We start from the raw sequence: 27,833 nt of genomic DNA on the forward strand, positions 1-27,833 counted from the left end.
GTATCTATTCTTAATATGTTAATTAGGTAGGTGATGTTATGCCATGAAATGGCTATGTGTACGTTATCATGAGCCGAGTGATACTATTTTAATGAAACAGTAGTAATATTTGGTGGTTTAACCTTATGCTCACTTGCTGACTGACCTAATATAAATGTGATTGAAGAATGAGACTTAGAATATTTAGCATAATCTGTTTTGTATATGATTCAATTATGAATGTGTGTTAATAAAAGTTGGTAGTATGATTATCACTTTTGGCAATTTAAGATGTGTTAATTTTGGATAGATTTGTTTGTACTAATGTGAATAAATAAAAATGAAGAACATGATGAACTGTTTGAAGGTGTTATGAATATTTGAAACTGTTGTATTTTGATTTGATTATAGGAGTATATGGAATTGAAAACATGTTAATGAAATATAATTGATAGTACATGCCAATAAAATCTGATTGGATAGTACATGTTAATGAAATTTGATTGGGTGGTACGGATATGAAAAGCTCTAGAAGCATCTGCATAAGTTGCGAGTCGAGACCTTATGGTTGCGACTCGAGACCATTGATGGACAACTCGAAACCAGACAACACGCTCAAGGAGTGGAGACCAGCTTGGTTACGACTCGAGATCTCCAGATCTCGACTCGAGACCTCTAAGGTTGCGACTCAGCCATGCACAGCTCGAGACCGTCTGGTTGCGACTCGGAACTTCATGGTTGCGACTCGAGACCTCTTATTCTCGAGTCGAGACCACCCGGTTTCGACTGGACCACTTTGCTTAGTTATTGGGCCGCACAAACTGATGTTGGACCGTATGTTACTGTTAATGTTTGACTGTTACTGATTATCTGTTATATGCTAGGATAGGCCCAATAACATGTATGCTGGTATGATACGTGTTACCGTTACCATTTCTGTACATTATGCACGTGTGTGTGTTATATGAACTGTGGATTTACGTGCTACGTGTTAGATACGTGTAGGACTATACGTGACTACGTGACACTACTTGCATACGAATCTAATAAAAATTAATAACCATAATAGGGTATGGTTGACCAACGTAACACAAGTAAATTTTACTACCGAGCAAAGCAAAGGTGAGTTCACTACTTTTTACTTAAAGCATGCATTCCCGGTGGTTGGGAAACGGAACGAAACAACTTTTCCTGGTTTGGAATTGCTTACTATCTCCTTATGAGGGATGCGGTATTTCTATCTCCTGGTGTGGGATACGGGTAACAACATTATCCCCGGTGAGGGATACAAACTTACTTTTCTTCCCTTGTTACTGGGAACTTTTAGTTAATTACTGTTTATACGGAAATGCAACGAGCAACACTAAACGAAACTCTATCACTTAAGTCCCTACTACATAATACCGATTAGTCGCCGGGGCCAGGCGAACGGGTTATTAGTTGATAGCGCTATTAGGTCTTACCAACCTCACACCGTGCCATGGTATGGGATCGGTCGTGAACTAATGTACTCAGGCATCCGTCAATGATGATAGAACATTGACATCGGGGCATCCTGCGGAAACGCAACGGTTACCTAGTGTTCGGTATTGGAAAAAAAACAGTTTAGTCGCTTACTTATGGGGTAGCTCCCCATGGCATGTATAAACGGGTAAATTAACTGGTTAAAACAAGTTTTTGGAATTAAAACTGGAAAACTGCAAACACGTGAACTCGCCAACGTTATGTTGACACTCTACTGCATGCTTTGCAGGTTGCTCGATACAGCTTTGGACGGACGTTGCAATCAGATGGAGTGTGTGGTTCGTAAGTACATGTTAATAAACCCGTGGTTTCAATTATGATGCGTTTTCTTCCCCTTTCCGCTGTGAACTGAAACTATGTTTTGAAAAATTTAAATTAGGTCACTAATTATGTTAACGTTTATAACCATAACTAATCCGTTCAAAATAATTAGTGGCTAAGATCCTGGTCGTCACACGCCTCGCGGTAATACTCCGCGTGTGGATTTTTGAGGGTGTGACAGATTGGTATCAGAGCCATTGGTTATAGCGAACTAGGTTTTAAATATAAAATATTTTGGTTTGGGAAATAAAATATTTTTATAAGAAAACCAGACTATAACCGTTCTTTAGTGGAAACCACAACGACACCACACTCCGGATTGCAAGGTTCGTTAACCACAGATGCTCACCTGGTAATGGTAGGCTAACGTCAATCACTTGTGCGTAACTTATGTGTGTGAACATGCATGTGTGTATGTGTATAAAAAGCATATATGTGTTAGTATGTATGCGTATATTTAATATTTAACACAGTGGAACATACGAAAGGTAGGCTAGTGTGTTGCATGATAAACAGGAGCGAGTCCTCCTAAACCTGGTTCGAAACCACCATACACTAAGGGCAAGGAACCAGTTATTCCATGCCCTCGTCTACGTATTTCCTTATATCATCACTGGACAGCAAATCAACGCGAGGGACGTCCACTCGATAGACCTGCCCAGGACGGGCCTGCTACGAAGCGCATAGAGAAGTTACGAAAACGAATCGACGAAGGGGAGCCACCCCTACAACAGGGGATATTAGTAGGAACGACGACGTCATTCGCATCCTTCTTACTTGCATATTTCTTTTCCCAACTTAAGTAGTGGGACTTGTTCCCTCACACGATTGATTATCTGGATTCTAGAAGCATTCTAGTGAGTCTACACTTTTCGGGTTTCTGTTTGCAAGTCTCGAACACGAAAAGCATGCATGGTGTATGCTTCTTATTGTGGTGCCCACAATGGTATCACCTTTCCATCGACCTTGAAGTTACCTCCCCTAATTCCTCGTTACATGGTTATTCCTTATTCAAGTTGAACCTTATACCATAACACGCTCCAAAACCCAGCAAGGTGATATCTTTCTTACAAACCAGCGTATTTAAAGGCGTGGCAAGACGACGTTACGAGCCAGTCAACCCACCGACGATTACGGTGATCTAGATGCTTACCTTATCCTCCAATTGCCAGAACCGTATTCTTTGACGACTTTTCTGATTCAGTGAATCCTTTCGCTAGCTTTCGTACGAACCCGCGTTCATTGCTCAGATGGTATCCCCGCTTCTATCGTTTCTTTATCACGACATCCACGTTTATTCGTATAGAAACCATTGACCAGATCTCTCATCAGTTGGTGAATCCAACAACCTCGACCTTTAGTCGACAAACTTTTAGCTTTTGAAATTCAGCAACGTGTTATTTCAATCGTACTTTCTCGAAAACCTGTTTTTGCAATTTCACATCGAAACTTCCCCCCCCCCCCCCCGGACGACGCGAGCACTACTTCAAACTCATTCGCACGACTCAGACCAATCCACTCGAACTTGATTCCCTACCAATTTGAGAAATCACATCCTGCCAGACGTCTCAGTGGACCTTGAAGCCTACAGACCCGCACGACGACCAACCCCCTCTAACTACTTTTTGTGCTAATCCCATCGACGTAATATCCCCTACCGGCCAGCGACATTCTTTATTCTAACCGCCACGGCTTTTGTACGCCCCGCCACCTCATCGACACCGGCTAGATCCTTATTGCCTACCTTAAAGCCTTTTGTGTGTTGTCTCAGGTTCAACGCATCAATTTTGACTATCCTTCTTGCAAGTTCTCGCGACTTGCGCTATGTTTCACGGACTCCATGATCCTTATCCTACTCTACTCTGCACAAATCCTCGTTTGAACAAACTACTTCCTATGAATGTTACTCGTTGGAGCGACGAGCCAAGGATACCCCGGGGGTAACGGGTATCGCAAGCACTGTCCTTCGAACTTGATATGATCAACACTTAGTCACGACGATCTAATTTATCCCATCCTGTCAAAAATTTGACGCTTGTTTCTTTTGATGATATTTGAACCTACTCCGAAAACCCGAGGCAGTCCGAACGGCTCCTCTGCGCTACCCTGGCACCTCTACAACTCAAAACCGCCTGCGTTAAGTTTCCCGCACACGACTTTTAAACATTGCAACGCCCGCATTTCTCGACCATATACGCAACCCCTCATGATTTTGACCCGAAAGGGTATCACCTGACGTTAGGAAGGTGCACAATAATCCACAACTCCAGCAATTGAAAGATATCCTACGAAGTGCTTCTATCTTATTTATCCTATCCAAGGCATTGATGAAATGTCTGCTAGTATCGACACACAACTAAAGAAACCGACAGGTTTTCGAACTTGCAACCGTCTACATGGCAGAAGTAGATACTAGGCACGGGATGCCCACTTCTCTTATATCTGAGCGTAACCCACGTTTTGCAACCGATTTGTCGCAAGGCTGTGCACAAAAGACTTTTGGCTCACAGTTAGGCATGAGCACCACTTATCGCCTACAAACAGATGTTCAGGCCAAACGCACCATCCAAACACTCCAACGCATGCTGAGAACATGTATTATCGTCCTTGGACACGAGTGACACTTCCCTTTGTAGAATCTCTTCCAACCACTAACACCGCATTGGCATTCAGGCAGCATCATTTGAGGCATCGCACGGACGCAGATGCCGCTCACCTCTGTGTTGGGCGAAAGCCAAATTTCCGGCCCAGAACTTGCACTTGACACAACGGGTAGGATTGCCCAGAATAGACAACGCATGGTGGCAGCTCCAGACCGTCAGGCTACACGGATAAGCATAGGAAAACCTCTAGAACTCCGAGTTGGAGACTGGGTTCTACTTAAAGTTTCACCCTGGAAGGGTGTGGTACGTTTTGACAAACAGGGCAAACTTAATCCGCGATATGTTGGACCGTTCGAAATTTACCGAGAGGATCGGTAAGGCTGTTATAGACTAAACCTGCCAGAAGAGCCGAGTGCGGTACACGTCTTTCACGTGCCTAATCTGAAGGAATGTCTGTCAGATGAAACATTCGTTATTCCTTTCTAGGAACTCGTGATCAGCAACAAATTACGCTTCGTTGAGAAACCGGTTGAGGTCAAGGATCAAGAAATCAAAACCCTCGAGCGTAGTGTAACCAACAGAACGAGTTCGTTGTAGCTCACGCTGTGGCCCAGAGCTTACCTGGGAACGGGGAAAACCAGCTGATGCGCATGTATCCCTAGTTGTTTACAAACATTACTTCCAGCACTGAGGCTACCGCTAAATTTCGGGAAGAAATTCCAAACCAACAGGGGGTGAAGTAACGCCCTACGAAAACGTTTAAACACACTAGCTTGTCAGTGGCTGCGTGCTAAAATTTCGGGACGAAATTTCTTGAACTTGGGGATAATGTGACACTTCGGGTTTTCCTGCGCATTAATTAATTTTGTGAAATTCTATACTATCTGAAATACGTACAAACTCTGTGGATCTTGTGATACGTGACTGTTACGTGCTATGTACGTGCTATGTGACCTTATGTGCTATGTGGTTTAGATGTTTATTTTGCGAACTTGCGTGGACTACGTGTAATCAGATATAACAATAAGGTTATTAACAAAATCGTATGACTTTTGTTTAAATTTCGAGGACGAAATTCCTGTAACTTGGGGAGAATGTGACAACCCGCACTCTCGTTGTCGAGAGAAAGGCGTTTTAGTAACACGCGTGTTTATTAATGTCACTATTAATATAAATATAAATATTATTATTACTTACAAAATAATAATCACCGACGCAATCTTTAATTATATATGTGTTAGCCAATTTTAACCGAGCCAATCGGTTTGAGCGAGACGCGTAGTCGCTCAAACGGGTTCACGCACTTGGGCTAGGTCCAAGCCCACTCCCTAAACCTAAACCTACCTATTTAAACACCTTTATACCCCTCACCCACCCTCATTTACTAAAACCCTAACATCATAAGCATAACAGCCGCAAACCCCTTTTCTCCTCTCACAAAGTTAGTCATCAGAGACACGGTTCCGACACTGTTTTCCGGCTACTCTGGCCACACCTGAAACCCCCATTTGAATCTCCATGAAACCATTTTCCCCTTTCTGATGACAACCACCAGCACCACACCCCCCCCCCCCCTTCAATGGACGAAACGGACCAACACCACCATCGTCAGGTGGTGGTGAACGAAGGTTGCCGACAACCGAGAGAGAGAGAGAGAGAGTGATGCAACGGGGTCGTTTCTCCGGCCTCCAGGAGAACTCAGACAAGGAGACGAGTTACCGACAGGTCTCCGATTACCCGTAAGGCTTGAGGGAATGAAACCGGTACGTTTAAATCCAACCACTCGTTTTCATATTTGGAAGTTATCAGGCATTTCTTTTTAACCAAATTCCGGTTGTTTTACGGCTGAGGTGGTAACGGGTTACAACAGAGAAGCTCAACGGCAGCAGCAACACAGCTGTCGGCGGCGGTGACAACGTCTCACGGCGGCCGTAGTCGGAAGTTCCGGTGAGGAGAGCTGGGTTCAGACTTGGGTTCAAGTCTGGGTGTCAGGTTTTGGTTCAAAAGGGAAACAGTGGCAGCACCCTCACACGCACCCGTGTTCCTCCGTAACCCTTCGGTCAGTAGCATGTCATATTTGGATATTAGTGTTGATTATGAATCATGGTCATACATTTGTGCGCTAATTGATATATATACACACAAGATTTGTATCCATAAGCATGTTGTTTTGGGTATCTATTCTTAATATGTTAATTAGGTAGGTGATGTTATGCCATGAAATGGCTATGTGTACGTTATCATGAGCCGAGTGATACTATTTTAATGAAACAGTAGTAATATTTGGTGGTTTAACCTTATGCTCACTTGCTGACTGACTTAATATAAATGTGATTGAAGAATGAGACTTAGAATATTTAGCATAATCTGTTTTGTATATGATTCAATTATGAATGTGTGTTAATAAAAGTTGGTAGTATGATTATCACTTTTGGCAATTTAAGATGTGTTAATTTTGGATAGATTTGTTTGTACTAATGTGAATAAATAAAAATGAAGAACATGATGAACTGTTTGAAGGTGTTATGAATATTTGAAACTGTTGTATTTTGATTTGATTATAGGAGTATATGGAATTGAAAACATGTTAATGAAATATAATTGATAGTACATGCCAATAAAATCTGATTGGATAGTACATGTTAATGAAATTTGATTGGGTGGTACGGATATGAAAAGCTCTAGAAGCATCTGCATAAGTTGCGAGTCGAGACCTTATGGTTGCGACTCGAGACCATTGATGGACAACTCGAAACCAGACAACACGCTCAAGGAGTGGAGACCAGCTTGGTTACGACTCGAGATCTCCAGATCTCGACTCGAGACCTCTAAGGTTGCGACTCAGCCATGCACAGCTCGAGACCGTCTGGTTGCGACTCGGAACTTCATGGTTGCGACTCGAGACCTCTTATTCTCGAGTCGAGACCACCCGGTTTCGACTGGACCACTTTGCTTAGTTATTGGGCCGCACAAACTGATGTTGGACCGTATGTTACTGTTAATGTTTGACTGTTACTGATTATCTGTTATATGCTAGGATAGGCCCAATAACATGTATGCTGGTATGATACGTGTTACCGTTACCATTTCTGTACATTATGCACGTGTGTGTGTTATATGAACTGTGGATTTACGTGCTACGTGTTAGATACGTGTAGGACTATACGTGACTACGTGACACTACTTGCATACGAATCTAATAAAAATTAATAACCATAATAGGGTATGGTTGACCAACGTAACACAAGTAAATTTTACTACCGAGCAAAGCAAAGGTGAGTTCACTACTTTTTACTTAAAGCATGCATTCCCGGTGGTTGGGAAACGGAACGAAACAACTTTTCCTGGTTTGGAATTGCTTACTATCTCCTTATGAGGGATGCGGTATTTCTATCTCCTGGTGTGGGATACGGGTAACAACATTATCCCCGGTGAGGGATACAAACTTACTTTTCTTCCCTTGTTACTGGGAACTTTTAGTTAATTACTGTTTATACGGAAATGCAACGAGCAACACTAAACGAAACTCTATCACTTAAGTCCCTACTACATAATACCGATTAGTCGCCGGGGCCAGGCGAACGGGTTATTAGTTGATAGCGCTATTAGGTCTTACCAACCTCACACCGTGCCATGGTATGGGATCGGTCGTGAACTAATGTACTCAGGCATCCGTCAATGATGATAGAACATTGACATCGGGGCATCCTGCGGAAACGCAACGGTTACCTAGTGTTCGGTATTGGAAAAAAAACAGTTTAGTCGCTTACTTATGGGGTAGCTCCCCATGGCATGTATAAACGGGTAAATTAACTGGTTAAAACAAGTTTTTGGAATTAAAACTGGAAAACTGCAAACACGTGAACTCGCCAACGTTATGTTGACACTCTACTGCATGCTTTGCAGGTTGCTCGATACAGCTTTGGACGGACGTTGCAATCAGATGGAGTGTGTGGTTCGTAAGTACATGTTAATAAACCCGTGGTTTCAATTATGATGCGTTTTCTTCCCCTTTCCGCTGTGAACTGAAACTATGTTTTGAAAAATTTAAATTAGGTCACTAATTATGTTAACGTTTATAACCATAACTAATCCGTTCAAAATAATTAGTGGCTAAGATCCTGGTCGTCACACGCCTCGCGGTAATACTCCGCGTGTGGATTTTTGAGGGTGTGACAGTAGAAGTAGAAGTCTGTCATTATATTTACATATATGGTTCTAAAATTTTAATTTTGGATTTTAGAATGAGAAAATGTCCAGGTAAGCATTATTTTTCAAAGTTATTATGTTAATTGATGTTGCTAGGAAGATATTAATTGGGGTGGGGTAATGGGTCGCCGGACATTAAGAGGGTCGGGTTGTAATGCCGGAGTAGACTGAAATGGTTATGAAAGTGAAACCACAGAGACTGAAATCGCAATTTTTAAACTAATGGACCGAAATAGTGATTTTTGACAAACCACAGGGACGAAAACAGTAATTAAGTCATATAGATATCTTTTAGCTTTTTATTAATAAGGGCATTATGGTTAATTGACGTGTATTTAACAGAATAAGTGGACGAGGTTAATGGAGGTGGACTGAAATTGTTATGAAAGTGAAACCACAGGGACTGAAATCGCAATTTTTAAACTAATGGACTGAAATAGTGATTTTTGACAAACCACATGGACGAAAATAGTAATTAACTCTTTTATTTATCTATTAAAAAAGAGTTAATTACTGTTTTCATTCCTATAGTTTGTCAAAAATCACTATTTCAGTCCATTAGTTTAAAAATTGCGATTTCAGTCCCTGTGGTTTCACTTTTGTAACCATTTCAGTCCACCTTGTAACCATTTCAGCTAACAGAATAAATGGATTGAATGGTTACGAAAGTGAAACCACAGGGACTGAAATGGTTACGAAAGTGAAACCACAGGGACTGAAATCGCAATTTTTAAACTAATGGACAGAAATAGTGATTTTTGACAAACCAAAGGGACGAAAACAGTAATTAACTCTTTAAATAATCTATTTTCTTTATAATTTTGTTAAGTTCGAAAACATTAAATTTTTTTTATTTCTTTTTCCTTGGTTTAATGATACAAACTCATGTTACATTTTCGTTTTCTTATATAAAGTTTTCGTTGAGACTGCGTACTTTATTCTATCTATGTCATATAGGTTTTCTTAAAAATCTTTCTGTCCTGCATTGCGAAGATTGATGCTATCACTAATTTAAAACAAAGAGAGTTTAAAGTAACTAAAATGTTAAAAGTTATCTTTTCAGTTTTATAATTCAATATCTTTTTCTTTAATATTTAGTTTTATTTTATTTTATCTTGCATATATTGGTTGCATCATGGGCTTTTTTGCTTGGGTTGCTTTATGAACTTTATGGACCACATCATGGGCTTTTGTTTTGTTCTCAAGTCTCGCTTCCGTCCCTACCTTGTTGTGTTAAATGTCTAGTTCCAGGAAGTCAAAGTTATGTTGTGGTACCTTACCGTTTCGGTATTGATAGTGAAAAAAGATACGAAAACCGACATGTATTGAAGCCAAAAACCAAAAGTTGTCTCATGTAACCCAAAAAATAAGACGTAATATAAGTAATAGGATATCAACACCTGTTTTATACCAATCAAAAATCATTAAAACGAAATTCGATACCGGTGTTGAAAATACCAATACTGATACTGGTGTTGTTCGGCCGGTATTAGTCTGATTCGTATGGCATCGGTTTTAACTCTTTGAGTTACATGGTTAAGGAAAAAAGATTAAACAACTATTATTACGCACTAGCTAGTGGGATTACCCATGCTTCGTGACAGACATTTGGTCGGTATCAATTCGGTTTGTTACGGTAGTGGTAAGATATCAACACTCATAAAGCTACCAAAAGAGATCAAAACAAAGAGCGGTATTGGTACCAATGTTGTTCGAACGATATTAGTTTGTTTGTCATGATCCAGGTATGGTATCAACACTCATTATAGCATACACTCTTACGTTATAAAAGTATACTCTATTGCTAATACAACTCATTTTCAACGATAGTTACACCAAAATACATCAATGTGAATAGGGGTAACGATGCGTATGTTGTTTATATTTGACACGTGTGATTTTAACATTAGTTTTGATATATGTGATTCAATTTCTAGTAAATTACTATTCATAACTTGAGCGTAGATATAAATAAACATGTAACAACGACATACTTAAAAGTTTATAAAATATCATATTTTAAAGTTATGTTATAAAACAAAACATAATAAAATAATAATAGCTATAATTATATTAAGAACTATAACAATATAATAATAACAAGACTAAAAGAAATAAAAAAAAAATTCTAATAATGTTTCTAAAAGTTAAAAGTGTTAAACCTCACATCCCCATGTTTGCTAAATGTATATGTATGCAGTACTACTACTTTTGAACAAAGATATCCAACTACAAGAGTTTTTTTTTTTAAACCTATACGACTTTATTTTTATTATATTTCTCCAAATGTATATATATTTCTCCAAAAGTATTTTATAAGAACTTTTTTACATTACAAAAGAATACGGAATTGGGTTGTGTGTGATGGGTGATTTGGAAATTATTAAGGGATTTTCGAATTCTTTGACTCTTTTCTATTTAATAATCAACGTGAGAAAACGGTGAAAGGTTACACTAAGGGGCTGTTTTGCAACTTCTGAATGGGTAAGTGCTAAACTAGTAAGAGGTATAACCATTAAGAGTCAGTATAATGCTTAACCGTTCAGAGTCAAATGTCTAATCAATTCAGATAAGAGGTCTTAACCATTCAGATTCAGATTCTGTATAATGTTTAACCATTCTGAGGCAAATGTCTTAATTATTCAGACATCTGTTTGCGGAAAAAACAGTCTAAACCATTAAGTGCTGAACCAGTATTAAAAGCCTCATTAAGATGTAAACAAACAGTCACTAAGTCTGTAATTGATAAGTAACGGTAGGTATTATTTTCTGAACAATGCTACCAACTAAATAACATATGAACCAAGAAATTTTTGCATTTTCCACCTACCAAGCTACCTCATTTGTATTTATATTTAATATATACTACCTTATAACTATTTTTACTCGTTCAATTTGTTTGTAACATTGATACAACTTTGTACTGTTGTAATTGAACTCGGTTTTACGACATTTTTACATATGGTTGTCACCAAAATTAAATAGAGGACACATAAAAGGGGGTAAAGGTGTGTTATTGTTTGCAACCTCACTTTCAAAAGTGTTTCATAATTTGAAGTGTTGCACAATATTAATACAAGCCCTAAATGGAAGAAGTCTAGCTCCTAGTAACATGTTTATTTAAGGGTTATTGGATTTTATTATCCCAAATTTTTGGCTATTAGCCGCTGCCACCCTTAACTATCACTTTGACGTCCGTCACCCCCAATTTAACACTTAGTGTGCTCTGTCACCAAATCGTTAACTGATCACTAACTTTAGATCCTGTTACTATACTTTTGGGGGTGTCATAGGGATCTTAGGAAGGTTTTATGGATCTTAAGACACCCCAAATGTATAGTAACAGAATCAAAAGTTAGTGATCAGTTAACGACGTGGTGACAGAACACACTAAGTGTTAAGTTGGTGGTGTCGGGCGTCAAAGTGATAGTTGGGGGTGGCAGTGGCCAATAGCCAATAATTAGGGGTGGTAAAATCCAATAACCCTTTATTTAACTCTGAATAGGGTTAAGTTATTCTACGGGGAAATGGATTTTATCACCCTAAACTAAGCAAAATTGGCCAATTTCACTCTCAACTTTCATTTTTGCTCCCACAACCCCCAACTTAACACTTCGGTTGGCATGGCACCCCGTCGTTAACCAAACACTAACTCACTTAGTTTTTTATCCTACATGGCTAATTTTTTATGATGTGGCTTGTTTTTTATGACGTGTAATGTTGGGGTGGCCAATTATTTTTAAAGAAATCTATATTTTAATATATATATATATATATATATATATATTCTCTACATATAATATATAAAACAATATGTGTATATAAGCTGATCCCTCTCTCTCTCTACCTCTCTCTGTCTACATCTCTCTAACCCTCCCTCCCTCGGACCCTCACTCCACCAACAATAACTACCACCACCACACCATCACTGTCCACCACCACCACACCTGCCACTATCCAGTCATCCACCACCACCACTACCACTTACACCAGCCGCCACAGCTCTGCAACAAACCCATCGATCTATGGTGTCCCCGTCGATCTGATATGCCGGGCTCCGACGGTGTTCGAGGGTGGCTGTGGCTGTGGTTGTGCGTGATTCGAGGGTGGTTGAAACCGTAGATACCGTTCCGACATCTCAACGTACTCAGACATCGGTTGGTCCCAATTAGATGCTCTCTCTACAACCTCCTCTTCCGATGCTGCAAAAAAATCAATTAATATTGAAATTGACGGTGTTAGGGCTTTAAACGAATGGTAACTGATAATAATGGGATTGAAATATCGATTATTACCGATGCAGGTCCAAGCGTTAGAGCCGTCGGTGATGGAGAGGTTGAAGTGAGAAGGAAACCAGGTGCCTTTGATGAGGATTGGTTGGGGGATTTGGAGTTTTAAGCAGGTGTGTTTTGGTGTGTTCATGGTGGATTAGGGTTTGAAGGTTTGTTTTCTGCGTGTTTAGGAAGGAGAAGAGAGGGTTTGTTTAATCATTCCTTGGATCTTTTAACATGAGATTTATATATTAATTATAATTAAAATATAGATTTCTTTAAAAATAATTAGCCACCTCAACATTACACTTCATCAAAAACTAGCCACATCATCAAAAATTAGCCATGTATGATAAAAAACTAACTGAGTTAGTGTTTGGTTAACGACGAGGTGACAGGACAACCGAAGTGTTAAGTTGGGGGTGGTGGGATCCAAAATGAAAGTTGGGAGTGACATTGGCCAATTTTGCTTAGTTTAGGGTGATAAAATCCATTTCCCCTTATTCTACAAAGTCTCCTAAAAATAAGAAGTATACAAAAACACAATGGTTCATACAAGATAACACAATGTCAAGCAAAATATAACACAATGCTGAAAAATATAACACAATGTTGAGGAAAAAAGACACAATGATGCAAATATGGAAACACACAATGATAATAAACAAAAATTAAAAAATCTACAAACTATAAATCCAAAAGTGAAAATTTAAAATCTTACATCGTAGAGTTCGATGAGACATTTCCAGTTCTTCTTGAATAAGGTCAATCGGAGCCCGTTTGATACCTTTTGTACCGCTTTTTATTATTTGGAGTCTTTGTATTTGATCCTAATATACGATGATTTATTTTTCTAAAGTGTTGCACAATTTGATCACATGTATAATCAATTCAAATCCTAATTAGAATTCTAGCTCTGTAACACGTTGTTTAAACTGTATACATGAATATACAATGATTTATTTTTTATCATAAAAGGAGACCAGTTACCTTTAGCAAAAACGAAGAAAAGCTATTGAACCCTTCTGATTGCATGCGGTATTTTTCTTATCATAATTAAATATACTCTCCAACTATGGGTTTGGTTATTCGAGGTTTGAGTTCTTGGTTATAACTTATAAGCAACCCCATCTATAATATCTTTTTATTAAAACAACAAACATAAACTAGTTTCCATAATCATTCTTAAAAACACAATACTTTAAAACAAATTCAACACAAATATATACTTTAAAACAAATTCGATCAATGTAGAATACAAACACAAAGTTTAGAATGTGAACCATAAGGAGATCGATCGAGGTCTTAAAATTTTACATATAGAGGCTTGGATCTGGCAACCTTTGATATGGGACAGCAATGAGTGGTTTTCTTTTGTTTAATACAATACCAAAACTTTCGGTAAAGTCATGCTCTTCACCCTTCGGCAAGGTCCAGTCGAAAGAGTGCAAGAGAGAAGCCAAGAAAAACATTTGCATTTTCTTAACCAACGGAAAGCTTGGACATGATCTTTTTCCCGATCCAAATGGGAAGAACTTCAAATTGTTCCCATGATAATCCCATATGTTTGTCCCTTCATTCGCCAAGAACCTATCGGGATTAAACTCCATAGGGTTGTCCCAATATCGAGGATTCCGTTGGATTGAAAAAACATTTAAATGTACGAGAGAATCCTTTGGAATTGCATATCCACCAACCACACAATCCTTTCTCGGTACCCGTGGGAGTAGAGCTACAGAATGCAACCGGAATGTTTCCTTAATCGTTGCGCCTAAGTATTGCAGGTTTGGAAGATGCGATTCTTCGACCATGTTGTTTGGTCCAACAATTTTTACTAATTCTTCTTGCACCCTTTTCATTACTTCATGATTTCTCATAATATTCGCCATCGTCCATTCTATGAGTGAGGCCATTCCGGCTGTTCCTAAAATACTTGCGTCCTGATACAACAATTTAAGGTTAACATCAAACGAACTAAACCCAACACTTGGGGGGGGGTATAGAGATGTGTCTATTTGAAATGACGAATGTAAGAGTAAATCTTACCAGGAGAAGTGCTTTTACTTGGGTGTTGTTAAGATCTTGTTGGTCCTTGAGATCTAATAAGATCTGCAAAAAGTCTTTCTTTCCTTCATCTCCAATTCCATCATCTGACATTTTGGAGTTAGACTTGATACGATCTTCAATGATACTTGCGAAAATTTGTTCCAATTTCTCAAGTTGTTTCTTCATGTTCCTCTCAACACCTTGAAGATCAAACCGAGCAAGACTAGGGAAGAAATCTGACAAATTTGGTTGTCCCAAAATTTTAACAATATTGGACGTAATCATTTGTAACTCGGCTCCAAGATGGGCACCCTTTTCGCCTTTATAGAAAGTGTCATCCCAAACCATTCTTCTTATGACATTGCCCTCAGTCAAAAAAGCAATCTCACGGATGTTAACATTGGTCCCAATCTTACTAAAAACTTTGTTGATTGTTTTTCTAACCTCATACGTACGGGAAGAACTACATGCTTTAAGATTTTTGTTACTTAAGAACTCATGGACAAAGATCTTGCGAAGTTTAACCCAGTTCGCGTTGTTCTTTGAAAACACCACATCTTGGCCTCGGTAAGATAAAACTGAGGTCGCCACTGATATTTCACGGTTATCAAAAGTCTCATCTTGGTCATGGACCACCTCCTTTGCTAGCTCCGGGGTGTTTATAACCACGTGAAGCTTGCTTCCCAAATAGAACTTGTAGATGGGTCCGTAGGTGTGAGCCATGTTGGTGAGCTTGATGTGAAGATCACAGCCAAGAAATGGAAGGTACCCGACAACCGGTAATGAACGAGGACCCGGTGGTAACGGTGGCGATCGTGAGGAGGTCGATAGTGTCAACTTGTTCCATAAAACACCCAAAATAACTATTGTGATTGTGATCACCGGTAGTGCCAATATAGAAAGTTCATCTTTGTTGTTGCCCATTACTTCCCATTGCCACCACGATGATGCATGGCTGTTTTGTGTCATTTTGTGAGATGAAAAATGTGAGTACATCAATAGTGCAAGTCGAGAGCTCTATTTATAATGCAAAACTATGGAGAAACGGTACGTATTTGTGTAAATATTTAATTATATTGGCTCCTATTTTATATATATATATATATATATATATAGTTTGTAAATTTAAAAATTTTCAAACCGCTATATATTTTATTGTTTAATGGTTGGCAAACTTGAGAACTTAGTTGATTTGAACCATTGTGCACGCACCCAAATGCATATACATGACCACATGGAAGTTTACAACAACTACAAAATCCAAGATGATCGTAACATTCCAAAACAAGAATCAAATTAGGTTGCCATATTACTTTCACATCATTTTTCTATGGATGAATTAAAATTTATTTTATATATCATCATCTTTATTTCTTATATATATATATATATATATATATATCAAGGGGAGGGTTATCTTGAGAACGCTAAATATTGTGAGAACCGTGAGAACGAATGAAAAAACCAATCAAAACCAATTTTTTTTTAATATAAACCTCTTTGTAATTAAGATACAACATTAAAAAAAAGAATTTACATCATCAAATAATTCATTTCTCCTTTTAAAATCACACTTTTTAGATTTTTTACACATGTGTAAATATAACAGATTTACACATGTGTAAATGGAAAACTTACACATGTGTATTTTTTTTATTTATGAATTCACTTAAATTTAAACGTGTAAATTAAATTGCTAACATTGTATTCGAATAATAATGATAAGTGTAGAAAAAAATTTGAATTTGAATTGTTTTTGACCAAGTTCTCGCGGTTTTTTCATTTGTTCTCACGATTCTCACAATATTTAGCGTTCTCATTTAAACCCTCCCCTATATATATATAAAACAATCTTTGTGAATAATTCACAGAATTTGATAACAGATCCTATATTGAATTTATAGAATAACAAAAGTAGTCAACAACGTCAACTTAATTAAAAAAAACTAAATCGTGAGTTATTTCATGTATATATGTGCTTCAATTACTAGTGATTAAATTACTATTCACACATTCTCATGCAGATAAAAAAACATACATAGCAACCACATACTCAAAAGTTAATAAAACATTCCATTTAACAAAAATACTCAAAATAAGTTATAATAGTATAATAATTAAAAAAAAATCTAACAACATCCCCTTTCAGTGTTAAACCTCACATTCCTGTGTTTGCTAAATATATGTAGTATACTGATGAATTTTGAAGATTGTTATGTAAGTAAAAGAGTTTGATTTTTTTAAACCTCTAGAACTTTATTTATCTTATATTTCTCTAAAAGGATTTTATAAATCTTGTTAAAGTTGCATTACAAAAGAATACGGAATTGGGTTGTGCGTGAAGGGTGATTTGAAAAGTCTTGAGGGATTTTCGAATTCTCTTACTCTTTTCTCATTCAATGTGAGAAAACGGTAAAATATTTCAATATGTTTGTAGTTGATATGTAAGGTACTTTATGCTCAATGTTACTAACTAAATAGCATATGAACTAAGAAATCTTTGCATTTACCACCAACCAGGCTACCTCATGCCTGCTACCACATACCTATTCATGTTTAGCATAATCTACATTATAACTATTTCAACCCGTGTCATTTCTTTGTAACTTTGATACAACTTTGTCGTGTTGTACATGTGTAATTGAACTCGGTTTTACATCATTCTTGTGTATGGGTGTCACCAAAATTTAATATACAAGGGAGTAAATATATCAAAAGTCTTCTAATGATTTGTAATCAGGCTCAAAAGTCTTCTAATGATTTGTAACCAGGCTTGAATATAGAAACAGAATGCGTGATAGATGATCCATAGGTCATATTTTATGTTTGATAAAATTATTATTATTATTATTATTATTATTATTATTATTATTATTATTATTATTATTATTATTATTATTATTAAACAATGTAAATATTACCTTTCTACTATTGATGGACGTTGGTTGGTCATTCAGGGACTCACATTTTATTTTTCTTTTAAAAAATCTATTTTCTTTATAATTTGTTAAGTTTGAAAACGTTATTTTTTTTAATTTCTTTTTCCTTGGTTTAATGATACGCAAACTCATGTTACTCGTTTTCTTATATAAAGTTTTGGTTGAGACTACGTACTTTATTATATCTACTTTTTTATGCAGGTTTTCTTAAAAATCTGTCTGTCCTGTTTGCGAAGGTTGATGCTATCGCTAATTCAAAACAAAGAGAGTTTAAAGTAACTAAAACATAACATGTTAAAAGTTATCTCTTCAATTTTATAATTCAATATTTTTTTCTTTAATATTTAGTTTTATTTTATTTTATCTTTTGCATATATTGGTTACATCATGGGCGCTTTTGCTTGGGTTACTTCATGGGCTTTATGGACTGCCTCATGGGCTTTTGTTTTGCTTTGAAGTCTCGCTTCTGTCCCTACCTTGTTGCGTTAAATGTCTAGTTCCAGGAAGTCAAAGTTACGTTGTGGTACCTTACCGTTTCGATACTGGTAGTGGAAAAAGATACCAAAACCAACATGTATTGAAGCCAAAACACAAAAGTTGTCTCATATAACCCAAAAAATAAGTTGTGATATAACTAATAGAATATCAACATCTTTTTTACACCAAATTGAAAACCATAAAAACAGAAAATATCAACACTGATACTTATGTTTTTCGGTTGGTATTAATTTGATTCGTATGGTACCGGTTTTAACTCTTTGAGTTATAACCATTTACATGGTTAAGGAAAAAAGTTTAAACAACTATTATTACGCACTAGCTAGTGGGATTACCCATCTTCGTACTTTTGGTCGGTATCAATTCGGTTTGTTACGCTAGTGGTAAGATACCAACACTCAATAAAGCTACCAAAAGAGATCAAAACAAATAGCGGTATTGGTACCAATGTTGTTCGAACGATATCGGTTTGTTTGTCATGATCCAGGTATGGTATCAACACTCATTGTAGCCTACACTCTTACAGTATAAAAGTATACTCTACTGCTAATACAACTCATTTTCAACGATATTTACACCAAAAATACATCAATGTGAATAGTGGTACCTATGCGTATGTTGTTTATATTTGACACGTGTGATCATAGATTAAAATAAGTACGTCGTAAAGGAATATTCAGAATTTTCAGACATCTACTTACGAAATAAACAGTCTGAAACCATTAACTGTTGAACCAGTAAGAGGTCTGAACTATTAAAAGACTCATTAAAAGATAAACAAACAGTCCTAAGTCTGTAGTTGATAAGTAAGGGTGGGTATACTTTTGTGCACAATGCTACCAACTAAATAACATATGAACTAAGAAATTTTTGCATTTACCACCTACCATGCTACCTCATTTGTATTTATATTTAATATATACTACATTATAACTATTTTTACTCATTTCATTTGTTTGTAACATTGATACATTATAACTATTTTTACTCATTTCATTTGTTTGTAACATTGATACAACTTTGTACTGATGTAATTGAACTCGGTTTTACGACATTTTTGCGTATGGTTGTCACCAAAATTAAATAGATGATGTTGGGTCAAAACATGTCGCGTTTCATATTAGTTTATTTTGAGTATTAGTATGTTAAATATGTTAATTCATATGTGTTATATACTTATTGTGTATTGGCTTTCTGTGTGTTTAACAAGTGTTAAAATGGGTTAATGAGAGTAAATGAGTTAAAAGCGGGTTCGACAGGTTAATGCAAGAAAAGAAAAGAAAAAAAAAATCATCAAGTTTAAACACGTAGAGGCAGACATTCTTGGACTGCATATGTGGGTGGATCATTATTTTAATCATCATCACTTCTTGGAACAATTAAAAAAGAAACAACACACGTGAAAAAGGAATATCATCTGTTGGCTCATATGAAACCTTTCTTGAGAACAGATGATACAAAGCCAAAACTATTCTGCAACAACTGATCCACAATAACAGTGTTTTGAATTCTACTCTCTTCAATGGTAAGATATCTAACAACTGCTGCTTCAAAGGTCTGCTCAACACTAAGCACTGTTGGATTATAAAGACTGTTGAAGACTAAACCACGAAAGAAGTCAAAGGTCTGCTGGAAGTCAAAGGACTGATCAACCTTTACTGAATGTCTGCTAAAGCTTCAACTGAGGTTGAGCCCATCAGAGGATAGCACCAACAGAGTCTAGTAATCAGTGTTTATTAATGTAACAGTGTTTTGTATTAAGCAGTGTTTAGAGGTTGTTAATGTTGTTATATGTCACTGTCTAGGTGATGTCAACAAAGATGTCACAGTGGTTAGGATTGTACTATAAATAGACAGTGCCTGTATTGTTCTAACAGATCACTTCACACACACTTGCATTTTGTACGAACAATCACTTGTGATCTCAGACTGAGGGGGAGATAGCAATTCATGTATACGTGATTGAATCATTGTGTAATGCAATCATTCAACTTAAAGTATTTATGATAAAAGTTGTTCTACCATTGTTTGTGTTATAAAGTTTTTCTTCATTTCCGTTGCAATTTTTCATCTATTTATCATCCTTCATGTTTCATCTTTAAAACAAACACAAACAACTAAACTCAGATCTTAACAATTGGTATCAGAGCATAGGTCAGTTAAATTCGATTTAACAATCAATTTGACATAAAAGATCAGCTAAATTTCATTGATACTGTGTTGTTCATATTTGTTGAAAAACAGAGTATAAACTTAATCACGCTCAAAGTTGATTAATCAAAAACTTTTGTAAAACAACCAAAATGTCTTCACAATCACAAGATCCTCACAACACCGGCACACTGTACAAGCCACCTACGCTTGTTAGATCTGAATACATTATCTGGCAACGTAGGATAGGCCATGTCCTTGCACAGCAAAACACCAGTTGCTAGAAGTTGGTTATCTTTAGACCTCATGTTACAATGGCACAAGGTGCAGAAGATCCCAAGGTCCATGTACCTAAGAGTCCTGAAAATTACCCTGAGCAGGATTTTCAAAAGATTGAGTTAGACGCTAAAGCATTCAATATAGTTGCTACAGCACTATCCAATGACATATATGTTGGCCTGTTACACTGTAACAATTCAAAAGAACTATGGGATGCACTCAAAGAGAAATTTGGTGGGACATAAGAGGTTATTGAAAATAACATAGAGGTGTTAAACCAACAATATGAAACGTTTTGTCATGTTAAGGGAGAGTCATTGACCCAGCAGTTTGAGAGGTTTAGTTGTCTGAATAGTGAGCTAAAACTGGTTAATGTTAAATATGCTAACTCTACTTTAAATAGTAGGTTCCTTAGATCATTACCAGAAAAGTGGCACACTATAGCCTTTGTCAAAAGAAACTCTGTAGTGTTCAAAGACATGAGTCTGGCCCAACTTCATGGTAGGCTTCTCACATATAAAAGAGAGCTTAACCAGAAAAAGAAGTTGTAGGAATCTAGAAAAGTGGCTGATGATTACTCTTTTGGTAACATAACACTTTTTAGTCAAGAAGAGTCATCTGGTGGTAGTAAGGACCATAGTTATGATCACTATATTGACATAACTACAGGTGGTGCCTTCAACTCTGAGCCTTACTCACCCAATTATGATTTCACAGCTAATGGGAAAAACCAGATCTCTGACAATTTATCCTTTGAGATAAATGAACTTCAACATTTTGACCCCACTGATCTGGAAGAAATGGATATTTTGCATCAGCTTGCCTTGTTGAGTGTAAGAACCAGCAACTTTTATAAAAGAACTGGTAGGAAGTTTCCAGGGCTGCATGGGAATTTAAAGGTTGGGTTGGATAAATCAAAAATCAAGTGCTATAAGTGTAATAGGCTTGGTCATTTTGCTAGAGAATGTAGGAGTCAAAACAGTGCAACAGTTGACACTCACCCTAGTCCAAGGCCTCAAAACACCCAAAGCACTGTCCATTATTCCCAATATACCCCTGCTCCTTATATGCAAAACACTGCTCATTTTGCACACCCTATAAACACTATTCCTGTCCAGTATGTCCAAACCACTATTCCCTAGATTCAGTATGTTCAAGCCACTGCACCCCAGGTTCAAGTACAAACTGCACCATAACAAGTTGCATAAACATCTGCTCGAGTAGAGGCCAGTCAACAGAGCTTCTTTACACAAGGCTTTGTTGATTGGAGCAGCTTACCTGAGGACTTAACTAATGAAAATTTTGCTCTAGTTGCTAATTTTGATGTTTCACCTGATGAATTCTGTTTTATGGCATTAGAGTCAATACCTGAAGGGCAAGAATCTAAGGGAAGTGGAGACCAGATCTGAAGTGGTGGAAGAAGCTGCTGAAACAGTGGTTACATCAGATATTGTTAGTGAACAGATGTTAGAAGAGAAGGTTACTGAACCTTTGTTGGAACTTCTGGCTGATCCATGGGATGCTAGTGTATGTAAAGAAATACCAAAGTTGTAAACAGGAGCTTGAATCCATCGAAATCACTTATGAAAAGTGGGTGGAGTCTTGTAAAGGTTATGAGCTGATGTTGGAAAAGCAGATCAAGATCAATATGAAGTTCGGCATTGGATTTAAAAAAACATGACCAAACTTCTGGAAACACTACTGAAATTGATTCTGGCTTGGTTGAAGTTATCCCCAAAAATCTGGCTGGTCAAGAGATAAAAGTCACTGATAAAAATGGAAATAAAATTGTTTTAGAAAAACCAGAAGGGTCATCAACCTTTGAAGAGATAGAAAAATATCAATTCAAACCCACCTGGTCTGATGAATGTGACATCCTTGAAAACTTTAGCTAATGGATTTTTCCATAATTAAGGGTGTCAAAGAACCCAAGGCCAAAATCATTCCTCTAAAAGACATCTTAGCAGAGGTTAAAAGCTCTGTTGAAAAGGAGGTTGAAAAGAGGAAGAAAAGAGAAAAAGTTAAAAATTTGTTTTGTGATTTTTGTGAAAAGAAGAATCATGCACAAAAGATTGTTTTCTTCTAAAAGCATATGATATAAACAAAATAAGTGTCATTGAGCCTGCACCTAAGTGCACAATTTGTGGAAAAACCAATCATCAAACTCAATAGTGTGTGTATCTCAAAACTTTTGAGGTTAAAAGAAAAGAGTATGCTTAAAAAACAATGGAGAGTCCACAAAAACCAACTCCCAAAAACAAACAGACCTTTGTTCCTATCCAAATAGCTATTACAAAACAGTTGAACAAAACCTCTGTTCCCAAAGAGGTACAAGTGACAGATGCACCACCTGCAAACCAGTTCCCAAGGGGAAATGGTCAACCATCATACCAAAAGGTCCCTCATGGTTATGAAGCCTACAAAAGGCCATCTAAACCCAAAATGAATAGGCATCCTTATGGTTATCATCATCTGACAGGAGATGGACCATAGCAGTGGTTACAGAAAGTTGCCCAAACATCTGACCAAACCACTGTCAAATCTCCTGGACTTGAGACTGATCTGTCTATGACCCCATCCAAAGCCATTCTGGCTTTCGAGACCCACCTAAACTAACTTGTTACTTGATGTGTAGGGAGCTTCTACATGCTTAGATAGTTTATGGTATGTAGATAGTGGAGGCTCCAGGCACACGACTGGATGTAGAGCCCTACTCAAAGATTTCAAAAAACATGGAGGGGGTGATATATCCTTTCGTAATAATTCAAAAGGGAAGGTGTTGGGGTCAGGGACAATTTAGGCTGGGAAACTCAAGTTTGAAAATGTCAATCTTATTGACAATCTTAAATTTAACCTCCTTAGTGTTTCACAAATGAGTGACAAGGGCTATAGGTCATTCTTCACTAAGGAAACTTGTAAGATTGTTGGGCCAGAAGTGGTTAAAAAGATTGAAGAAATCATAGCTGGGAGCAAAACACAACTTGTTGCTCAAAGAAGTGACAATGTGTATATTGTTGATATGTTGAACGATAACCCAATGGCTGATGCTTGTCTGTTCTCAGTTTCCTCAACGAAAGAGACAGAATTATGGCGCAGGAGACTTGGGCACACAAATCTAAAAACTATCACCACAGTCTCTAAACAAGGCCTTGTAAGAGGCCTTCCACCAAAACTTTTTACTTGCAATGAGCATTATGTTTCCTGTCTAAAAGGTAAACAAGATAAAAGCTCTTACAAGTCCATTGAAGAGTCCAAAACAAACAAGTGTTTATAAATGTTGCACATAGATTTGTTTGGCCTAGTAAAAATCATGAGTTTGAAAAAGAAAAAATACTGATTGGTCATTGTTGATGATTTTTCTAGGTTTACATGGACTTACTTTTTACAATCTAAGGATGAGACTGCAGGTATCTTGCAAGACTTTGTCAAACAGGTCGAAAAGCAATTTGACTTGCCAGTAAAAGTCTTTAGAAGTGATAATAGAATAGAGTTTAGAAACAAGGAGTTGGAAGAGTTCTGTGTGGTAAAAGGGATTGTAAGGCGGTACAGCATCCCAAGAACACCAGAACAAAATGCGGTGGCTGAAAAGAAAAACAGAACTTTGATAGAAGCTTCCAAAAAAATGCTTGCAAACTCAGGTTTACCCTTAACCTTTTGGGCAGAGGCTGTAAACACTGCTTATTATGTGTAGAACAGAGTTTTAATCAACCCTACGCATCAAAAGACTGCCTATGAAACTCTGTTCAAGATCAAACCACTGATCTCATATTTCAAAATCTTTGGCTAAACATGTTTTATCCTAAACCATAAAAGATTCAATTTCAAAATTTGCAGCCATAGTGGATTGTGGTTATCATCTGGGATACTCAACCTGTAACACCTCGAAAAATTCCGTCCAATAATGTCTTGACACGTGTCATAAAGTTCCGGTATGTGAAAACATACTTTAGAGGGACTAAAAGTGACAAACAGTGAAAACTATGGAACGTAAGGGTTCAAAGTGTCAATAATGGATAAATAGACTTTATGATAACCCTACATAATGTTCATAACCTTTAACGGATGGTTCATGGATCATACGACGCGGAAATTGCACAAAAGTGAAGTATTTCAAACTATAGGGGCCAAAAGTGTCAACATGTTTAATTTATACCTCTGAGTGAACTTTTGGCAGACCCGAAGCTTTGTATAGCTAAAATATACTCACTAGAATATGTGGTAAAAATTTCATGAAGTTTCGTCAACGTATGAGAAAGTTATGGCCAAAACCGTACTTAAGGGACTAAAAGCGTCAACGTCGAATTTCATGGCTTTTCGGTTGAGCGCAAAGTTATCCGAGGACATTACCATGTTGGTAAAAGTCCTAAGGTTCTTAAAAACCAAGTTTGGGGGTTTACGGGTCGAGAAAAGTGGCCGAAACATCGCGTACAAGCTCAGGGACCATTTCTGCCAAAACTGAAGCAAGTTTGGCTGAACCAGGGTCAGGCGACCCGCCTGGTAAAGCCCAAGCGGGCCGCGTGGGGCTGCCAGCGACAGGAAGTTCGGATTTGGGTCGAATTGGGTCCGATTTTGAGTGGAATCCAGTTGTTCTTGCCTCCAAATGCTCCAATTAGAAGCCATGCATGGCTATGACTACAGTAAACCTCAAATTTACAGCTTTAAATCCGAATTCATCTCATTCTTGAGCATTTACAATTGTGAACAAGAGCTCTCAAGACTTACAAAGGCTCTCAAGACTTCCTGGAGCTAATCTGATCATCAAGGCCGATTTCTAGTGTTCACTAATCACCTATAGGACTCTTGTAAGCTTTCAATTCAATCTTTAATCCGTTATTACCTTGATTATTGCTAAAAGTCAAACTGGGTGTTCATAAGCTTTGACTTTCTGATTAAACGGATTTCTTTCAGTCATTTCTCGAATTGAAACCTGTTATATGTTGGTGTTTAAGTGGGAAACAAACCCTCTAAAGGGCACTATCTGAATCCCACTATATGCATGCTAATTGTCGAGTCAAACATGTTTCTAAAAAGTCAACAGAATTGATTTTCGCAAAAATAAGCTTGAATGTTAATATATTAGACATGCAATCTGATTGATCATTATAAATAACTTGTAACACATATAAGAATGTGTTTTAATCATCATCAACTCGACAATCTATAGTATAGCCACGAATCGGAACCGAAAGTCTTGTAAAACGATTATTTCGTAGACTATCGATTCGGATTCGTACATGCATGTTCGAGATCTGTATTGGAAAGTATTTTTGACTATTTTTATTTTAGTTAAACTTTCTGGAATTTTCTTTGATTAAGTCTATGCTTAGCCTATTCGAATGCATGTTTCCGATTTATGCATAAAGTTGACTATTTTGCCCTTTTTGATATAAAACGTGATTTTTGGAAAAGTGAAAGGATAGAAATCTTTATTTCTAATATATAAACTTGCACCGAAAATTTCGGATCAGTTGGTGGTCCAGATTGTGAGTTATGGCCATTAGCGTAAAACTATATTATAAATTTACATAAACGGTCCTTTTCGCATAGAACCCGTTTCTGGCCACGTTTTGATACGAAACTCTTTACCAACAGAAGTAATATAATATTCTGGGAATTTTGATGATTTTTAATTAATTTTTGGCTGAACGGATCCTAGATCGCCTAGTCATTTCGGCTTATGTCGGTTTTGACCGTTTTAGCCATAAAATGAGTTTTACACATCCTTTTGACCCGAAACCTTTTTCTACTGATTTTATATGATGAATAAATTATTTTAAGCAATCTGGAAATATAAAAATCTCAGAGTTAATTTGAAAACCCGAAAACGCCCTTAAATCGCATATTTAGCGTTTTAAGCGCATAGTAAGCGTTATACTTGTTTTAAACATATAAGACCTATACCTACTGATGTGTTTAGCATATTTTCATATAAAAACAGTAAGTATAAGTATATAAACTCAGACTTCCAGTTTTGGCACTTTTAGCCCTTGTGAAATTACTAAAATACCCCTACGGTGCATAGTTTGGTTTTAAATGATAAATTTGGTATATGGGTCATACCCTACTGATATAATATGTTATATTAAGTATATTTACTGTATGAACCAGACCCGAAACTCAGATTTCTAATTTTACCCTTTTATTATCTTTTAAATGACCAAAATGCCCTACTAAGGCATAAATTGAGTTTAAAATTATTCCGGGCAATATAGAACATAACTTACTGATATAATATCATATTTTAAGCATTTTAGCTCAGGGAACTTGCATTCGAATCATTGGTCTACCCGTATCGCCCTTTTCGCGTTCGGTTCGGTTTACGTAACTAGTTTGCGTAAATTGACCGAAACGGGTCAAACAATATCATTTTTATTTCAAAATCCAGAATGTATTTAGTATACCCATATTATACAAGTATTCAAACTTGTCGGGTCTAAATCACATTCTATCCGGTCTTTCGCTTAATCGTGCGTAAACCGTATCATCCTTAAACTAACCGGTCAAAGCTTAGGCTTAAATAAAAGACCTGTTAGGAATCTAATAGGTTAATTATAAACCTTTGTTCCAGATTAGGAGGCCCGGTAAAAGCTACCAACACTTATCATTTGTGACTTATACTTGCTCAGGTAAATACATTTTGACTTATTTTCCCTATACGGGCTTGGGGTACGGTATTTAAAATACCGCTTGATCGGGCGCACAAGTCCTGCGCCTTATAGGTGTACAGTCTGGAATAGCTTGTGCGACTTCGTTTAAACAGTTTTGTCTTACTTAAAGGCTTTGGGGGGTTATTGACCGTGTCCCGGATATCCTTGGCATTATCTTACGAGATGGCCACGACCAGAGCACGGGGTGTAGGCGTACACCCGACGTGTATAACTCTTTAATGTGGTGTGTCATTTAATCTCTAGCCCGGACAGTAGATCCCGGGCCACCAGAGATATAAGTGCATGTAATTCGTTCACAAGTTTATATTATATAATTATCCCAAGTTAATAAAAATATTTATGCCT

At 37.2% G+C, this 27,833-nt stretch overlaps 1 protein-coding gene across 1 annotated transcript; it reads right to left on the bottom strand.

Annotated features, from left to right (window-relative positions):
* Positions 1-12,659: 12,659 nt before the first annotated feature.
* On the bottom strand, positions 12,660-15,922 carry LOC110931210 (flavonoid 3',5'-hydroxylase 1). Its single transcript, XM_022174615.1, has 3 exons — positions 14,954-15,922; positions 14,298-14,847; positions 12,660-12,838 (listed from the first exon to the last, which is right to left on the bottom strand). The coding sequence occupies exons 1-3, from the start codon at positions 15,920-15,922 to the stop codon at positions 12,660-12,662; spliced, it is 1,698 nt and encodes a 565-aa protein (XP_022030307.1).
* Positions 15,923-27,833: the final 11,911 nt, after the last annotated feature.

This window comes from Helianthus annuus, chromosome 3 (genome assembly GCF_002127325.2).
Source record: "Helianthus annuus cultivar XRQ/B chromosome 3, HanXRQr2.0-SUNRISE, whole genome shotgun sequence".
Classification (NCBI taxonomy): domain Eukaryota; kingdom Viridiplantae; phylum Streptophyta; class Magnoliopsida; order Asterales; family Asteraceae; genus Helianthus; species Helianthus annuus.

Coding starts and splice junctions, on each gene's coding strand:
- LOC110931210 (XM_022174615.1), bottom strand. CDS start 15,922: ATGACACAAAACAGCCATGCATCATCGTGGTGGCAATGGGAAGTAATG. Junction 14,848..14,953: donor AAGTAAAAGCACTTCTCCTG/GTAAGATTTACT, acceptor TTGTTGTATCAG/GACGCAAGTATTTTAGGAAC. Junction 12,839..14,297: donor TGACTTTACCGAAAGTTTTG/GTATTGTATTAA, acceptor ATTTTTTTGCAG/CATCGGAAGAGGAGGTTGTA.